The sequence below is a fragment of the Blennius ocellaris genome (assembly GCF_963422515.1).
Source record: "Blennius ocellaris genome assembly, chromosome: 7".
Classification (NCBI taxonomy): domain Eukaryota; kingdom Metazoa; phylum Chordata; class Actinopteri; order Blenniiformes; family Blenniidae; genus Blennius; species Blennius ocellaris.
The window spans coordinates 16,236,827-16,254,619 of record NC_137656.1 but is presented as its reverse complement, the minus strand read 5'-3'; the positions used below and the strand labels follow the sequence as shown (position 1 = coordinate 16,254,619).

Below are 17,793 nucleotides of genomic sequence, written 5' to 3'. Positions count from 1 at the left end.
TAACTCAGTTGTTGTAAAGTGTCTAAAAACTGAAATGCTGGCATACTCCCTCCAAGGCTTTTATTCTTTGTGTATATATGTAACATGCTAGTGCTTGTCAAAAGGAAGCAATTGTGCTAATTAGGAACGTTTCCACACAAATCGTCACCTTTGTTCATGCATATTACATGGGAAGCTGTTAAATATTAACAGCCCTCCAACACCTATTAACTTTCTCGTCACACTGTGCTTTAAAGGGAGGCAGGGGCCCCTTGAGTTTCCAAATCCCCCCTTGTTTTGTTGCCACATTGCCCTCACATTTCTGCCAGCTCTGGTATTTCACCCACACATACTGTAGTTAGGTTATTCGCAGCAGCGCTGGCTGCATATGAATCCGAGTCGATACAGAATAGCAGGTGTATCACTCAATAAAGAGCAATCCATCAGCAAATTATCCTTTTGAGGTACAACCAAAGGAACTGCTTGATATTCTAAGCACATCTTAATGTCCTTGAACTTCAGTGAAAAAAAAAAAAAGTGTGCAGTTTGTACTGAATTGCAGCTTAGAAAAAGTACTTGAGAACAAAGGAAAAACGGAAATATCTGCTTGACCAACAGTTGTCGTATGTAAACTAATGCTTCACATACATTCTACAACTGGATATAGGCGGCTTTGTAATTTTCAATAATTGTTTTGTGAGACAAAGCATCGTTATGACATACTTTCACAATGTCTGAATATATTGATTCAAGTTTTTTTTATATATCGCTATATCTCAGATTTTAGCCAAATATGTTGTTCCATATAATAATAGTTATGAAACACTATCAGGTTCGAAAAAAAGTATACATATTGGATTGTTCCTTCTTTTTAAAAAAAAGCACACTTGGAGACTCTCTTAGTCTATACATTGTCAGCAATTTGAGAACAGGGCGATTACTTGTTTAAAACTTTCACATTACTTCATCTGAAGTTGCAACTTAAAAAAAAATAAAAATACAAAAAACCCCAGAACTGACTCAATAAAAGAACAAACAAGCAAACAAACCAACTTTGTTGTGTTTTTATCTACTTGAATCATCTTTGACTGGTCTAAATGAAGCATTCTTACATTGCCAACATGAGCGCCATTTTTATTCATTCAACATTGTCAGGGTTTATGGCGTATCTCCAACATGGGTAAAAGGCTCATTTGGTTCTATTTCATCCAAATGTCTGAGCCAACTACTCAGATTACCGTGGACTGAGTTAACAGACGTGAAAACATTGAATTGATTTTTGGTGCATTTTACTACCAAGACAAAGCATCCTATCCATATTATTTTCCTAAGAGACAAGTTGTGTACAAAGACTTTTCTCTCACGTGTTGATCGTTAAATAATTTGCCATCAGTGAGAAAATTGATGGAAGACAAATTGGAGTTCCAGCAAACCCCCCAAGATATTTTTTGTGCAGAACTAAAGTAGGCTAAGCAGATTTGGTCCTCACAACATATGACGCAGATCCCGCTCTCTCACTGTTGGGCCTGTCCCCAAGCAGTGCTCATAATCCTGCCTGCAAACAAGCTGTCAGTTTCACTCACTTCCCTACAAATGTAATAGCTGTTACTGGAATGTTGGAGGGGGAGAATTAGCAAACTGCAGGTTGGAGGTGAGGAGGCCGATCTACAAACTGCCTGTGTGCGCAAAAAAAAAAGGCAAGAATGCTGAAGTCCAATACAGCAGCTATGCTCGAATGATCGTATCCATCACTCACTAACTGGACTCGTTAGATAAACATGACATATAGGCGCACACATGGGGAGTTTTTTTTTTTTTTTTGTACAATCTTCATCAACACAGGAGCATGCATCATGACTAGAGGTCAAATTACAGGATCTTCTGAGCCCTTGAAATGACACAACACCCAAAATCAAAGATCACAATTCATGTCTCAACAATTCCATTTTTTTTTGCTGAATAATTCTTAAAAGCATGTGCTTGGCAGGTTGCCTGATGGTTGGGCCTGTAGTTAACAATTATGGCCAGATTGTCAGCTGATAACAAGACAAGAGACAATTAATTGCCGACCACACCTCTTTCCCCCTCACGTTCTCCTGGTTTGTGACATGCGAGATAAGCAGGGGGGACATCATCCTGTGATTGCGTAAACCAGCTCTTGAAAACCAGCAAATGTGCTGTGTTACTACGCTCAGTTTACTTGTTTGACTGACAACCTGACGAAGGTTGTTTTGTTCATGAAAAGAGGATGAAACTGTTCATGTCTGATAGCTTTTCTGGACTTGTTTATGTTGCTTACAGTTGAGGTGACAAGGAGGGACAGGTGGAGGTAGGAAAGAGTTGAATCTTACATTTGACAGACTTGTGTTTTACTCCACTGCCTGCACGTCTAGTACTATATAGGAACACAATCCTCAATAAGGAGCTCCAGTGGGACACAATCTTACCCTGTAAGCAAGTTCATTCACATCATTTCAACAAGGTTTATTTAAAGTCTCGAATTTAATCTCGGCCTATTGATCATTTAAAGTTTTGTTGTTTGTTTGCTTGTGTCTGAATGCTGGTTAATTCCATGCCCCAGGAACAAATCTGAAGATGAGAGAATGACTTCATCACCAACAGTGTGTAAGCTGTGTAAATTTAAATAATAGTGGCAAACTTTAACAATGAAAGAGACAAAAGGGAGAATAACTAAAGTGCGAACCAGAGTTTCACCCTATTGCAGAGGTGATTCTTCAGCTTTTGTATTTCATAAACAAACCGAGAGCGTCTGGAATACTATGAAATATAGATGCCACGTGTCTCTCAACAAAACAAAGACGACAGTGTCAATGTAAATGAGACCTGACTAAAAAAACAGAGTTATGAGTAGATTTAAAGTTTGGCAAACACACCAGGTCAGCAAACATGTCTGTATTAACGGTATTAACAAAGCTGGTTAAAATGTCAGCAGGCACCTTCGTTACAGGTGTCTTGTTTTCTGCTGCTTTAAGCCATAACCTCTCCATGATGTCACGGAAAACTGGAATTGGGGGGGTTTAAGAGAGGTGAGCACCCTATGGGGGAGCGCGCGCACACACGCGCACACGCACAGCACAACATACAACTCAGGTTTTCTATTAAAAGGCAATAAAGGTTGTTAATCCGATTTTTTTTTTTTTTTATGTGTGCAACATGAGTGGTGATAATTTATAGCAGGACTGCATTTTGGTGGTGTGTTTTTTAATTAATACTGCACCATCAAGATACAGGACACGCTCCCTGTAACACGCGCGCTCACACACACACACACACACACACACACACACAAACACACACACACACACACACACACACACACACACACACACACACACACACACACACACACACACACACACACACACAATTAAAAGTTCCCCTGACTGTGAAAGTAGAGAATCATCCTACCGGCGTGCATGGAGCAGGTGCACTGAGATCCTGTCAGAGTCCCCGGTGCTCCTCTTGTCCTGCGGAGCCCGGTAGCATATTAGCAGGAGTCTCCTCGCGCGACTCTCGCTCACCGGGATTGGCTCCGCGCGCCGAGTATTATTCCCAGGACGTGTGCGTCCCCCGGTGCCCTCCTGCGCTCTCCTCCTCACCCCCCTCCCCTCCCTCCCTCCCTCTCCGTGTGTGTGTGTGTGTGTGTGTGTGTGTGTGTGTGTGTGTGTGTGTGTGTGTGTGTGTGTGTGTGTGTGTGTGTGTGTGTGTGTGTGTGTGGCTGAGCCCCCTCCAGTAAAGAAGCGGACTTGAGCCGCCCCGGTCCTGGTGGGAGTTGCTCTGCTTCGCCCGGCCGAGGCAAAAACTGCAGCAGGAAGGACCTCTGCCAGGCTGTGTGCAGTATTGATGGAGTTTGCTGAGGGGATGCTAACACAGCATGAATTCCCACCGTCCTCCCTCCCTCCTCCCTCCTCCTGCATGCTTTTCACTTCCAAGAGCATCTCAGGCTTCGCCTTCAAATGTCAAACACCCGACTTGCCAGTCAAACCAGACCACAGACTTGCTGGCCCAGTCTCCACTGCACTGCCTGCTCTGATTTGCCCACTGCATGCTGAGTCTGGACACTGTGCTGCTGCAGTGCAACTTACAACAAGGACATCAAATGTATCAGAGAACATTTTGTCCGCACATTTTAGAGTGTGTGCAGCAGCAGCAGCAGCAGGAGAATGAATGAAAGTCAGGGGAAAGACTGAAGGAATATACAAGTTGCACATTTGATTTCTGTGGGACAACTGAACTGAATTGTATTCACTCATCTTCCTACACAGCTGGGATTCCTCCCACTGCTCAAGTTAGGAAAAACAAAATGTTCAAGGACTTCCCTAGTTGGTTGGCATGTCTCCTCAACGCTCCACGTGGCAAAAATATGGTTGAAGGTAAGGTTGGAACAGATAAGAGGTCCAAGGTCACTTTGGTCCCATGGAGCATCAAGCTCTGAGAAGAAATGGTTTGAAGCAGTTTTGGAGACAAAGGATTAGCAACTTCACCATAGCATCATGTACATCACCAGAAACTGACCAATGTGAGGTTGAGGTGTCATATGCAAAATGTATAAATATGAACCACGCGTTGCAGCGGGGCCTTTTCTTCATTGTAAACCTGGCCTGTATACTTGGGTCTGCAGGGAAGAACGGTCCGAGCTCGTATAATGTAATCTCTGATATATGGAATTTTGTAGCATTGTATAATCTGATATGCATTTTTGTAATACCTTGTTTGTGTGATTATTAAATACATTATTGAAGAAATTAACGCTCTCTTTCTGCCTTTCCCGGATCAAATGAACACGCAGGAATTCAGGAGAACACGGGTACGAATTCCAACAAGACCAAGATTGGAAAAGTTATGCTATGGAAATGAGCTCCACAGATTGTTTTTTCTCCAGCTGTGGGTAAAAAAAAAAAATGTGCGTCTCTTTTAAATTTGACTGCAGAAACAAGGTCATTCACGCAATAATCGCAGATCAATTTTCTAACGGAAATGATGATGCCAGCAGGGGACACAAGGTGATGACTGGGATGAAACCTTCACTCTGGTATCTGAACGCTAACGTGTCAAAAAAAAAAAAAAAACATTCTAGTTGAATGCAGTTAATTTCCACTCTATCATAGAGTGTGGCTGTGTTTCAGAGGCCCTGACAGCTGACATGTGCACATGCTCTCCACGGTCAGCATGTTTGTGTTTCTCTCTGCATGCATTCACGCAAAAGTATGTCTGAATGGAGGCCAGGGTGGGCGGTGCACGTGCACAACAAAATGACTAATGAGGCTCTCCCAATGTGCAAGCAGAGCCTTGAGACATCACTCTGTTTAATTGAATTATGTGAGGACTCCCTTCTCCGGGAGCTGAGGAGAGCTGTCTGTGTTTGTATGTTATCCTTGTGTTTGCATGGGTTCATTTAAATGTCATTATATTTCTACAGTGCCAATAACATCATTATCATCTCAAAGCACTTCAACATGAGCAAAGCATAGCGGGGAGGTGGAAAGGACAAAGTGAGAGGTGGAGCTGTTCTGTTGCTCCAGGTGGGGTTAGAGGATGGAAAGAAATAAGCAGATAAACAAGCTGTCACCAGATCTCTCCTCCTAGTTTCTGTTAATAGTTATTTGTGACGACAGCCCGAAAATAGTGGAACTCTGTTTTCCTGGAATAAAATAGTCGGGAGCTGCAGAGACTCTTGTCATTGACTCCTTGGCTCTGGGTTGTTAAGAATTTGAGGATCTTAATGAAAGACTGAGACTTGAACTTATAATTAGTAAGCAGTACAAGTCGGCATTTCCAACATGGCACTGCCATTCATATATGATCTATTCTCAGCATTCAATTCCATAATATTTTCTGATTCACAACAACTCTACATACTTAATGTGCATTAAGGAGGAGCTGCTTGTGCTGAGTCCCTCCCAGATGTGAATCACGGAGGAGCTGCGGCACTGAAATGAAACTCCTGTTCAACTGTTCAGTGCTGCCGTGGCAGTGGAGCTCAACACAACCACAACACCACCAAGTCTTAGAATTTTCTCTGCTTGCTGAGATTAATCTGGATTTCTTAAAAGTGAATCCTTGTACTACACCGTGCAATATTTGTAGGTACTTTCTCCAGTAACACAGTGCCAGGCCTCATTCAATGGACTTTGTCTTTGAAACACAAGAATAAACAACCTTCATATTTCTCTCAATTTTTTTAGGATTTCAATCTTTTTTGTGCTTTGTGTCCAAATGTTTCATCGCCAATGTTGAGTTGCCTTACAGTTATTAGCAATCTCCACAACCTTTTTCAATCATCTGGAAACTGTAGATACTTAACACATAGATTTGAGTTTATTTGGAAAACTTTAGGACGTTGACAGACAGACACTAATAACATACTTTTTGCACTTGCTTATTGTCTCTATTGCTTTGATAGAAAATATTTTCAGTCAATTTCTAATAAACAGAAATCACAGAGACTTTTATCGTCCAGCACTGAAACGGCTGGACAAACAGCAGATACATACACCCGCAACATTTTTGTGTTTTGTGTCTGAATTGCTGAAAACGTTCTTATACTTAAGATACTTATACTTGTCGATGCCGACCGGCTTCCAAACGTACATCATTGTGCAGGTATTACACGTGGAAATGAGACGTCTATAAAACCTCAGTCTTCAGGTAGTGCCGTGTCCTGTGCTTCACCTGCGGGCTGTTTCGCACACTCGGTGGCCGCCGGTCGAAGTCCCCCATGCACACGGCCACAAAGAACAGAGTCCCTCCGATGGCCAGCGCCAAACCGCCGAACCACCCAGAGAACATGGCCTCCCCGTACTCCCAGCGTGGCATCACGTCGGGAAATCCCTCATCCCAAAACTCCACCACGGTCGTGTAAGCTACAATGGAGACGGGGGCCAGAGTGGTGAGCCCCGACACCCAGGACAGCACCCCGCTGAGAATGAGGAGCCCCCTCTTCATGCCGGGCTGCTCAACACACATCTCCACACCCTCCAGACCAGGGAAGGCAGCCAACACGGATAATCCCCCAGTGCATATCGACACCGACATGAGCACCCTGGAGACCTGCAGGTCCATCGGTAGTCCCAGGATGGAATCATAGGCCTTGCACTGAACCCCCACTTCCTCGGTGTAGAGGCAAGTGAGCCACAGCCCAGAGAACCAGTTCTCCACTTCATTGAGATCCGAGTTCATCGTCTTCCACAGGGGAAGAAAGGCCGTTGTGAGAGACGTGACCAAGCCTCCGAATGTCACAAAGAGTGCAGTCCTTTGCATCAGTTTGGTTGTTAAAAACACCATCTTCTCTCTCTGGACTAATAAGCTTTGGACTGAATTTCAGCCGTTCAGGTAGAGAAGGTGAAAGAACCCGGAATGACTCCGTAAGCCCGTCCCACCTGGAGCACAGACCCAGACAGCCCACTTCTTCTTCATAAAATGAACCTGATAAGTGGGAGATAATCCAGGACCGCAGCCTGACAACACATACGGTTTTGTTTCGGTGTTCACGATCATCACGGGGAACAATGAACTCTGTTTATGGATGAAACCAAATATGTCCAGTGGGATTCGAGTGTGCACAAGTCGACGTAAATGAATGTAACATGAGCAAAATGGACATGCAGGGCGATGCACAGAAAAAAACTATTTAATAAAAGCTGCCCCAGGCACGAGTATAATAGGCCGTTTCTCAGTGTGTCTTTCAAAGTTAATAACTCCAGATAAATCGTGGTGCTGAGGTTAAAGCTTATTCTTGTGCATTATTTCCATTCGGACATATATTTTCTAAGGACACAGCAGTGGGAGCTTTTGATTTCCCAAGTGTCTCAAGTATCTGGACTATGAATAGCACTTTGTACTCAACGCAATGGAGCTTTAAACTATCCAGAAAGGTCCAGCAATTGTGAATTCCACTGTGGGTTCTTTACAGAGCTCGCAGTACAACAGCCAGCTCACAGAAAACCAACCTGCAGTCTCTGCATTTAGGTCAAGCTCACTGCAGAAGCAGAAAATACTGAAAGAAGTTGCCAAAAATGCAGAGACACCTAAAGTGCTGGATTCCTCACTACTTTCCAACATGATTCAAGTTCCACTTGGATGTTCAATCCTACCTGATGTATGGCTGTCAAAATTTGTATTTCTGTGACATCATTGCAAAAAAGTTATAAAAGAATAAATAAAGTTTTTAAAGGTCAAACATTGCAGAAGTTGAAGGAATTCACTCTCTTTAACCAAGAAGCATTGTATAACCTTATCATGCACAGATCAGTGGAAACTGAAACCACTGAATGAGTTTGATGAAAGTTGGTGGAATAACCTTCAGCTTCTTGCATGGTGTATACGTTCCAATGACTTTAGAAAATGACTCAGAAACTGCATTACATTACTCCACTGTGGATATAAACATGTTTTATTTAAGTATTTGATCTATAATAACTTTTGGTTGAATAGACATCCTGATGCAGTTCAAATAATCAGATTTTATTGTTAATGACTGTTGGGATCCATATTGTCTTACGACTTGAAATATCTGGTGGACCTATAATCCGTAATGGTTCCTATACTACTATTATGAAACAGGAAAAAGCTTCCACAGAGCCGATGACTTCCCCACTGTCATTTTTAAGAGGAATGATTTATATATATGTAAAAAAAAAATACAAAAAATACTCCGGAACATCACAAAAAACTCAATTGAAGCCAATTTGTTGATGAACTTAACAATTTTGTTAAGTTAATTAATTACCGAAGCCCTGGGTTGTAATAGCCACAATTTTTATTTGGTGACTTTTTGCTTTTAAGGATTATTTTGAAAACTCAATCGGCAGATTTATTGGTGAGAAGAACCAGACCCTCCCCCTCTTTTTTTTTTTTTTAAACTGCTTCAGAGTCTTCACTATGGATAGTGGATATTCTGCAGTCAGGAGCAAACATTGTGTATGTCCATTATTTCCACACAAAAAGTTTTATATATTACACTGCCATTCAGTAGCCATCCGCAGTCCTGATTCTCAGCTACGAGTTTCATTGTGGCTTGTGGCTTAAGTGATTCTTAATTTTCAGTGATAGTTAAAAAGCACTAGATACAGCCATCATCTCACAATATCAAACATAGTAAAGGCAAGACCTCCAATAAAATTATGGCTTTCCACATGAATGCAAGTGTCAGGACAGAAAAGAAAATCAATGTGACGGAGCAGTGCGTGAGCCGTTTGGAAAAGTTGGGAGATGAATGTATGATTTATCAAGACAAACACAAGCTGTTCTAGTAACTTTTGTCCTGATAGTAAAGTACAAGTGCATCAGACTCTAACTGTGGGTTTAAGGCTGCTAAAATAGGACCTGCTTTTTCTAAACCAATGTCTTTTCTTAATTCTGGGGCAGACTGATTGATAAGATTTATCTTTGGAAGCGCAGGACTGTTGAACCAGATCAGTATGCTGGAGGCACCGAAGGCATTGTAATGTAATCTTTCTGCATCACAGGAATGTAAATGACTCAGTGGTATCCACCAATTATCATAGGAATGAGACACTTATGGACACATTACTGTTAATGGTGGTTAAAACCTGCTGGTTTTAAGCTTTTATTTAACCAAATAAAAACTAGAAATCTACTCCAATCTTGATATAATTTTGAATGACCACAGAAAAAGATTAACAAAATGAACAAATTAATATTTCAGTGTAAACTGAATTAAATGCTAACGAAACCAACAGAACAAGTAAAAGCTTTTAACCAGCGTCATTCAACAAATTCCATTTTATTGCCATTTTGCTTTGCTTTTCTGTCGTTTGCGTTCCAGCTATCCAACGTAGATCTTGATCCACGTGCCAGTGGGTTAAAGGTGCCAGATAAAACAGTCTTTTGCTTGGGTTTCAAGAGTTTAGCATCTGCATTTTGTCCAACATCTTCAGACTGCAAAAAACACTCGTACAACATAATTTACCCTGTATGAGATGATTTATTAAGGCTTCAAATACATGAGAATTACATGGGTAAGTATTTAATAACAGCATACTGATGCCACGAAATACACATATATGTACTGTATGGAAAGTTTATCGGTTAGTAACGGCAAACGGTGATTAGTATTACAACCTGACAACATTAAAAGAAATGGGTCACAGACAGGTGTATTATAACTCTGTTGTATAATGATTTGGATTCAATTAAAACACACAATGAGGGCGCTTTAACAGTGAGATGAGTGTAATACAAGTGACTAACAGATTTGGATAAATAAATGTCTGGTATATGTTGATAACATTGTTTTTTTTTTTAAATGGTTGAGAATATATGCACATAGCAAAACATTTCTCCTCCGTCATAAGATTGTATTGTGACAGTAAACTGCGCATCAGTTAAAAACATCCAAAGCATTACCGAGCAGAATAAAACCTTGCTAATGTCTGTCCCCGTGTATACAAAATAAATAAATGTCAAACTAAATATAAAATGTTTTATTTTTTTTACATTATTATACAAGTTTACGTTGATGTTTACTCACTGAACTCTCTTCGCCAAGATGGAGAGTGAGAAGCATGAACAACCTGATACGATGTTGTGAGGGAAAAAAAGGCTTCTATTGTGTCGGGTTTGAGACATGCAGGGTCCAAAAGAATACAAAAAAATATATACAATAAAAAAAACAAACCACAGACATACTGTGTGTGAGGGAGGAGGGAATGACGAGAAGTAAATGCAGCAGAGATTTTATGGCTTCTGCGAGAGGAGGACGCTCCCAGCTCCCGGAGTCATCCTAAATATCGGAGCCCATCTCGGCACACTGTTTGTCTGATATGTGTGTCGCTAGAGACTCAATGATGTCCAACAAAAGCAGCTGGCTGAGAGACCGCAGGTTGGGGAGCTTGGATACCTTTGGGAGGGGAATACACAAAAAAAAAAGAAGAGCGACAAATCAATGCAGAACAATGAATTGATCGGGGTAAAACGGGGTATAGGCAGCCCTTAGTTGCTCATGCATGAGAAATGAAGAGAACAGAAAGAAGCAAAACAGAAATATCAACGGCAAAGATAACTCTCTGATGGAAACCAGTGAATATTGAATTCTTTTTTTTTTTTTAATCAACAATAATCACAGTGCCACTGTGACCCTCGTCGGCATGCGATGAGGTGCTTGTACAGCCGGCCGGGCTGTAAACACTCTTCTCTCTACGTGGAAGATGAAGAATGAGCCACAAGAAGGCCAAAGTGTCAGTCTCCCACGAGGAAGGCAGGACTAGAGGGTTAGCTCAGCTGCAACGAGTGGGCAGCAAACCCCCAGGGCTCCAGATAATAGCCCACCCACCTTAATGAACTGATGGACAATAATGTGGAGGCAGTGCTTCTTCATGTCCAGAGCCTGAGTCTTATCTGCAGCCTCGAGAATCTGAGGGAGGAAAATTGAGGGAGATGTGATTCACTCTGAATATCGGGGGGGGGGGGAAACAAAACAAATCTGCAAGTAAGACACAGCGTGGTCCAATTAGGTCACTGCTCCCTCGGAGTGAAAACATAAATACCTGCAGGACATTCTCCACAGTCACGTTCATCTCCAGATTCTGCTTACAGTACGCCTGCAGCCTGTTATTGGAAAAGCCGTAGTAATACGGAGCGGCGAACAGATAGCTGTTTATCGAGAGTTAAGGGAGCGGGAACAAAAAATTCTCTCTCCAAGCGATTACTGGAGTCTGGACAGTACCAAGTGGGGTTTCTCACAGTCGTGGTGTTTTAAATGCAACTTCACTTTGGTTTGTAACGCAATACAATATATACAAAGTGAATAACGGACCAACAGTACAAGTAGGGTGGAGAAACAGACCAGCAGTGAGAAATCATACTATAGCAAAGTTAAACTATAAGCAAGCATTAGTAGATAAATACAGGTGCAGTAATTATGGGAAACCCGTTTATTCAAAATAAAACTATATTTGGAGAATTATTCTTATAACATATTGTAATTATTTCAATTGTAAGTAGGAACTTGATAGTCAGTTTGTTATAAAATCAGATGAGAAAGCCCTCCTGTACTTAACTGAAACAAAAACTATTTTGTCCTAATCCACTGTCTAGAAAAGTGTAAAGTGCAGCACTAAAAAAAATGTTTTAGCTCCAATGTTCCCCACAAAATTTCCCAAAGGCCTCAGTAAAAGAGATGTCTAGTAGATATTTATGGTTGGAAATAACGGAGCCATTACCAAATGCTTGCAACAGCGGGATCCCTCTCACACTGAAACTTCTTCGAAACATTATAACCTCGATTCACAGCATAAAGACACTGACTTTTACATTCCAAAAAGGGAGAAAGGAGGGGATTTTGCTCCCACCACCAGAGATTCTTCACACTTATATATATCAGAGGTTTAACTGTGCCAATAGTATCATGCACTGCTCTGCTCTGTGTTCATGTATAACCAAAAACAAACAAACAAACAAAAAATCAAGGATACAGGGAATCCTCTGGAGGCATGTCGACGTCCCCATAGTAGATGTAACGCAGCATGGATTCAAAGGCCTGTTTACTTGGAACCATCTCACCAATGGATATATTTACTTGGCCGTCCTCTGGCATGAAGGAGCGAAACATGGCCTCAAAGTAACTGAGGAATTAAAGTGCAAAAAGTTACACATTTTAATCACTGTGCTGGTATTTACTGCGATCCAAACATTTAAAACCATTATCAGATATACAACGCAGAAACGGCCAGAAAAGAAAAAGAACGAAATCAGAGTGAAAAGACAACTGAATGTCGAAAACGAGTGCCATCTCTAACCTGGACCGAGCCGCGAGGATGGCTTTATGTGCCGGCCGCGGGTGACCGTCTAACAGCAGGATGATGTCGCAGAACTCCAGGCCGCCTCCCTCCAGGTAGGCCTTCATGTCCTGCACCAGGGAGGTCCCGATGTCCACCGGCTGGTCCGAGTACAGCCTGGGCGGCGGCTGCTGCTTCCGCCGCACGATCTCCACGATCAGCGGCGTGGAAAGACGCTCAAACTCTTTGGTCATGATCACCTGGTTAAAGTGTGATTCCTTCACCACAAAATTCAGACAATGTTCCTGGAGGAAGAGACAGATGCTTGGCGTTATCAGGACAAAACGGCTCGTGTTTTCCTTTCAGTTTCTCAGTTCAGAGTGTTGATTCTAACACCCGGCTCTTATCAAGGGATTTGGGGCAAACGACACTTAAAATCTTTCGCGGAAAATTGCAACGCACCTTGAGTTGGTCCAGTTGCAGCTTGTTCGCATTCTCACAAACACTGAGGACATTCTGCAGGTCAACAGAAGCTTCGATGTACTGCACGCACAGCTGCTCCAGCCGAGAGAGCTTAAAGTGAAGAGCCAGTTTGTAAACATCCATGATCAGGAGAACATCCTGCACGTGACCTGTGTGGACGCAGACCATGGTCATTTTTCATTCATGCAGAAATCATCACACGCTGGCTGCAGTGCAAAGTACTTTTCTATGAAATGAAAAAGCTAATTTAAAGTATGAGCAGATGCCAAGATATCAAAGATTAAATAAGCTTATTTAAAGGGTAAAATTGAAACACAAGCAAAAAGATATAGGATTAAGGCAAAAGATGGGACTTCAACACAATGATAAATAATACATAGTTATTTAAACGTTAATTCAAAAATACAGGCATCTTCGGGTGTTTTTTTTTTTTAAACCGTCAACTGTAAAATAGAGCGGTACCTCTGCGAGGGTACTGGATCTTGTCTGTGTAGAGAAACTGCATCAGGACTTCAAAAGGTTGCGCGTCGGCTTCCCTGATGGACACCTCCAGCAGCGGCTGTGAGCCTGATGGCCTATTGCCTGCTGGGATATCCCTCGGGCCTCCAGCTGCTCCCTCGTCACTCTCCTCACTGCTCTCCTGTTTAGTCCTCTGCACACACAAACAACTAGTTGTGCAACTTGCCTTCTCTTTACCACTCCAGCCACATACAGAGCAAGTAGTCACGCTGTTAATCCTGCTTACACGAATGTGTTTCAGAGTTCAACTAACATTTAAAGGCACATTTAAAAAAAAAAATGGCTAAGGAAAGTTTAGACTGTTTCAGTTTTTCTGAATATAATTAAATGCTAGCTTAATGTCAGTTCAAATATGAATACAATTATTCAAAAGAATAATATATTTGCATAAGTTTACATGAACAAATGTCTTCTCAGAGTGAAATGTTTTTTGTTGTGGCTGCTTTGCTCTGACCTGCCGCTGCCGATCCCGAGCCTGCAGGATTTTCTTCCGCAGCCACTGACATCGTGCCGTCACTATGGCGATATGCCCCCAAACTCTCTCTTCCCTCTGTAAACAAAAAGTCAGGGGTTAGGTCAATGGAAACAAAAACATGTCATGTGGGTCTTTTAAAAAAGCATCAAAACATTATTATTTTTTTTTTAAACTAGCGTCACATGCTATGACCGATTTTTATGGCCATGAGAAACCGACACACTATTCCGCCAACGTACCTCGCCGAGAATAAATTCCACATCACAGAATTGTCGGTTCTCCCACAGTTTGCCGTAGTCCTCGTGAAGTGTACACTTTGGGTAGGACGAAAACTGCAACATACACATGTTGGGAACCGTTTGGGATCTTTTCTTTAGACAAGTGCAATGTGATGATGTATTTTGCCACTATTAGACGAAAGGCGCCTATAAATAAAATGTATCGTTATTATTTTAGAAGTAAAACTAACCTGAAACCTGTACATTTCTCCACTGCGAACATTGTTGTCGACAGTCCCTCCAAAGATGTACATAGCATCCTGAATCACAGCAGCAGCATGGAAGAGCCTCCCACTCGGCATCTAGAGGATCAGGTGACAGACGACATGTTGGCTTTCAGTAAATTTATATATGTGAATCTGAGAAATTCTGGTGAAATCTGTTACAAAAATGCAATTAAATGAAATATTTTGAATGATTATATCAATTAAGGCATCATAACACTGAGATAGGCGGTCTGACGTTGACACATTCATTGTGTGACATCATTTCCTCCCGTATGCAATTTGTTTGTGTCGTACCTCACTGTCGAGACTGGGGTGGATCACCTCCCAGGTCTGAGAGTCCACGTCGTAGCAGTGCAGCTCGTTGGGCAACGTGTTGTCGGCAGCACCTCCAAAGACATAGAGGTGACGGTCGAAGGCGACCATAGTGTGTCCATAACGTCTCTGGGGAGGTGGAGGGGAGCCTCGCAGCAAATGTTCAGTCGGTATCCGTGTCCACCTGAGAAAATAAATACGGAGACGAGTCCTGTGTGACACTCCTGATTACAGGATTCATGACTTTTCGTTGTAAGGGACGACTTTTTGCTTACATGTGGCCTTTGAACTCAAACTGAAAGAGATTATTTGTGATCTTGGCTCCACTCTGACCAGAAAACACAAACATCTTATCCCTGCAAACAGCAACCGGGAAGTTGCAGCAGGAAGGAGGAATCTCCCCACTCTGATCGATCTGATGGACACAAAGGCAGAGACAAAGCCGTCAACACACACAAAACTTTTGTGAGCTCGAGACACTTCAAAATATTCTTTGCAAATATGGAAATGAATGAAACCAGCCTCCTCCCAGCATGCGTGCTCTCGATCCTGCAGATTGATGGTCCACATGTCATTCAGCCTGCACAGAAGAAAAAATTACCAATCAACATGGTGCATAAAAGTCAATATAGAAATGTGATGAATGAGAACGTTACTAAGAAGCAAACCTTGCATTTCCATCATAGCCTGCAAAGATCCAGAGTTTGTCATTGTAGACGGTGGCTCCATGTGCAGATCTGGCCACTGGTAAGCTGAAGCAACAAATAGCACTTTTGAAGAGTTTGTACAAATTTGAGTCCTACATCAATCGCATGTACAAAGATGAGAAGAAGAAAAAAACACCAAAGGAGCTAAAAAAAATTTTTTATAAAAAAAAAAGTATGTATACAAGTCTGATACTACAGAATAATGAAAATCAAAGAAAAAAAATGCATTTGGCACATTTTCAACTGGTTAATATGAACTTAATATTATCTATTTTAATTTTCCGCCAACATGCGCTTCGTGAAAAACACACACGCACGTCCCGGTCTTTTGAAATTCTCAGGTAATCTTCAGAGTAGTTCATATACCCAGCCTTTTTTTTTTTTAAAGTAAATTTAGAGTTGGAACTGCTTACCTCCCCTCCACTTTCCATTCAGTCCACAGTCCTGTCGCAAACTTGTACTCAAAAAGGTCGTTTTTGTTTTTTAAGTTAGAATTTGAGTAGATGTCTCCCGTGTATCCTCCTTAAGCACCAGACAAACATTAAATAAGTACACACAATCTTCAAGTAAATACTATAAAAGACGCATCGAATAATACGGAACAAAAATGTGTATCTTAGATCAATTAAATTGAATGTTAGAATGGCTGATTTTGTGAAAAATAAAAGCAAACAGATGTAAGAAAGTCAAGTAGAAAATACAGAATATTGGTACAAGAGAACTCTAATTGTGTACTGAAATCAAATCAGTTCTATCTTCTCTGTGAAAAAGTATAATATGTGTTTTGTCTTAGTGAAGTGATGTGAGGAAGAATTTACCAAACACAAACATGCTGCTGCCATAGACCACAGCTGAGTGGTGGTATCTGGGGGCAGGCGGGGTTCCAGTAGTGAAAGCTCTGCAGAAACAGAAAACAAACACATTATTACATACTGATCAATGTGTGTGCAGAGATGTTGCAGTAAGGAAAAGACTCCAGCCTCACCTGCACCACGAACAATCCTTCACATCGAAGCGGAGCAGGTCATTGAGCATGTTTTTACTGTTGGGATGACAAAGAATTTTAACAACCTTGTAGTGAATAAGAAGAGAGCCTCCTCAGCATCACTCACCCATTGTCTCCCCCAAACACGTATATGGCGTCCCGGTAGGCCACGACAGTATGCTTGCTTCGCCTGGAGGAAGGAGTCCATGGTGAATACAGACACTCGGGTTGAGGAGGAAATGCAGCCGGTTGTGTGTCGACGTGTTTACCTTGCGCCCACGAACTCATCACAGGGTGGGAGCCTCCTCCAGCGGTGGACGGTCTCAAACGGGCCGAAGTTGAGCGTCAGATATTCCACGCTGTCAGAGCAGCTGTGGTCGAAATCAACACTCGGTGCCACTTTCGTTGATTTGCAGGACATGTTTTCAAACTCATCCGGGAAGAAGAAGCAGCTCTCAGTCCCACTCATCTGTAGAGACGTCCTCAGGCAGCGACATATTCACCGCCCCGGGATGATTCGTCTTTCGCCGTGCAACACTTCAGGCAGCTGAGTGTGAAGTCGAGGTTGTTGTGTTCCTTCGGCTAACAGTTAGCTGCTGCTGCTGCAAATTCACATTAGCCGCACTGCTAGCCACGAGGCTAGCTGGTTAGCTTGAGGCTACAAAACAGCCAGAGTCCCGGCGAATCATCGTCAGTGGACCTGCCTGTGTCTCACCGATACCTCTAAAAAGCGATTCTGGGCATTCGGTTGGAAGCGGAGTGTTGATTGAGCTCCTTTCAGGGCATTAGACCCACGAAGGAAACTAGCAAAACAACAGAGCTGTCATTAAAGAGCAAAGTACCCAACCACGCCCCCTCCCGGCTTCTTCTTTAAGCAAGTCAGAGCCCATCAGGGTGCGTGCTGCCACCTCCTGGTCAATAGTATAATATCATTCTATCCAATCAATATGGGTTTGATAGAGAGAGAATAAATTCATTAAGCACTACAACACCGGACCACGAAATAAGTAACGAAACAGAAAAATAATTATATATGGTTTTTTTATACGTAAAATGAATTGGTATTTCAA

At 42.1% G+C, this 17,793-nt stretch overlaps 2 protein-coding genes across 2 annotated transcripts; both read right to left on the bottom strand.

The window, feature by feature from the left end:
- Positions 1-6,627: 6,627 nt before the first annotated feature.
- Positions 6,628-7,284, bottom strand: cldn26 (claudin 26; the record flags this gene model as incomplete). Its single annotated transcript, XM_080499318.1, has 1 exon — positions 6,628-7,284. One exon carries the CDS (start codon positions 7,282-7,284, stop codon positions 6,628-6,630), a length of 657 nt encoding a protein of 218 aa, XP_080355444.1.
- A 2,652-nt stretch (positions 7,285-9,936) lies between these two features.
- Positions 9,937-17,534, bottom strand: lztr1 (leucine zipper like post translational regulator 1). The gene is made up of 19 exons (XM_080499313.1): positions 16,993-17,534; positions 16,851-16,913; positions 16,724-16,780; positions 16,557-16,636; positions 16,152-16,260; positions 15,700-15,783; positions 15,554-15,611; positions 15,307-15,446; positions 15,014-15,215; positions 14,684-14,794; positions 14,454-14,546; positions 14,194-14,289; positions 13,683-13,872; positions 13,200-13,369; positions 12,759-13,042; positions 12,435-12,584; positions 11,508-11,613; positions 11,294-11,374; positions 9,937-10,861 (listed from the first exon to the last, which is right to left on the bottom strand). The coding sequence occupies exons 1-19, from the start codon at positions 17,190-17,192 to the stop codon at positions 10,745-10,747; spliced, it is 2,391 nt and encodes a 796-aa protein (XP_080355439.1). The 5' UTR covers positions 17,193-17,534; the 3' UTR covers positions 9,937-10,744.
- Between the last annotated feature and the right edge of the window lie 259 nt (positions 17,535-17,793).

Bases quoted from the DNA above. Each gene is read 5' to 3' on its own strand.
- lztr1 (XM_080499313.1), bottom strand. From the start codon at position 17,192: ATGAGTGGGACTGAGAGCTGCTTCTTCTTCCCGGATGAGTTTGAAAAC. The intron at 16,781-16,850 runs GTGAGTGATGCT...TCATCCCAACAG, and splicing joins GTGTTTGGGGGAGACAATGG to TAAAAACATGCTCAATGACC. The intron at 15,784-16,151 runs GTAAGCAGTTCC...TTGTTGCTTCAG, and splicing joins GAATGGAAAGTGGAGGGGAG to CTTACCAGTGGCCAGATCTG.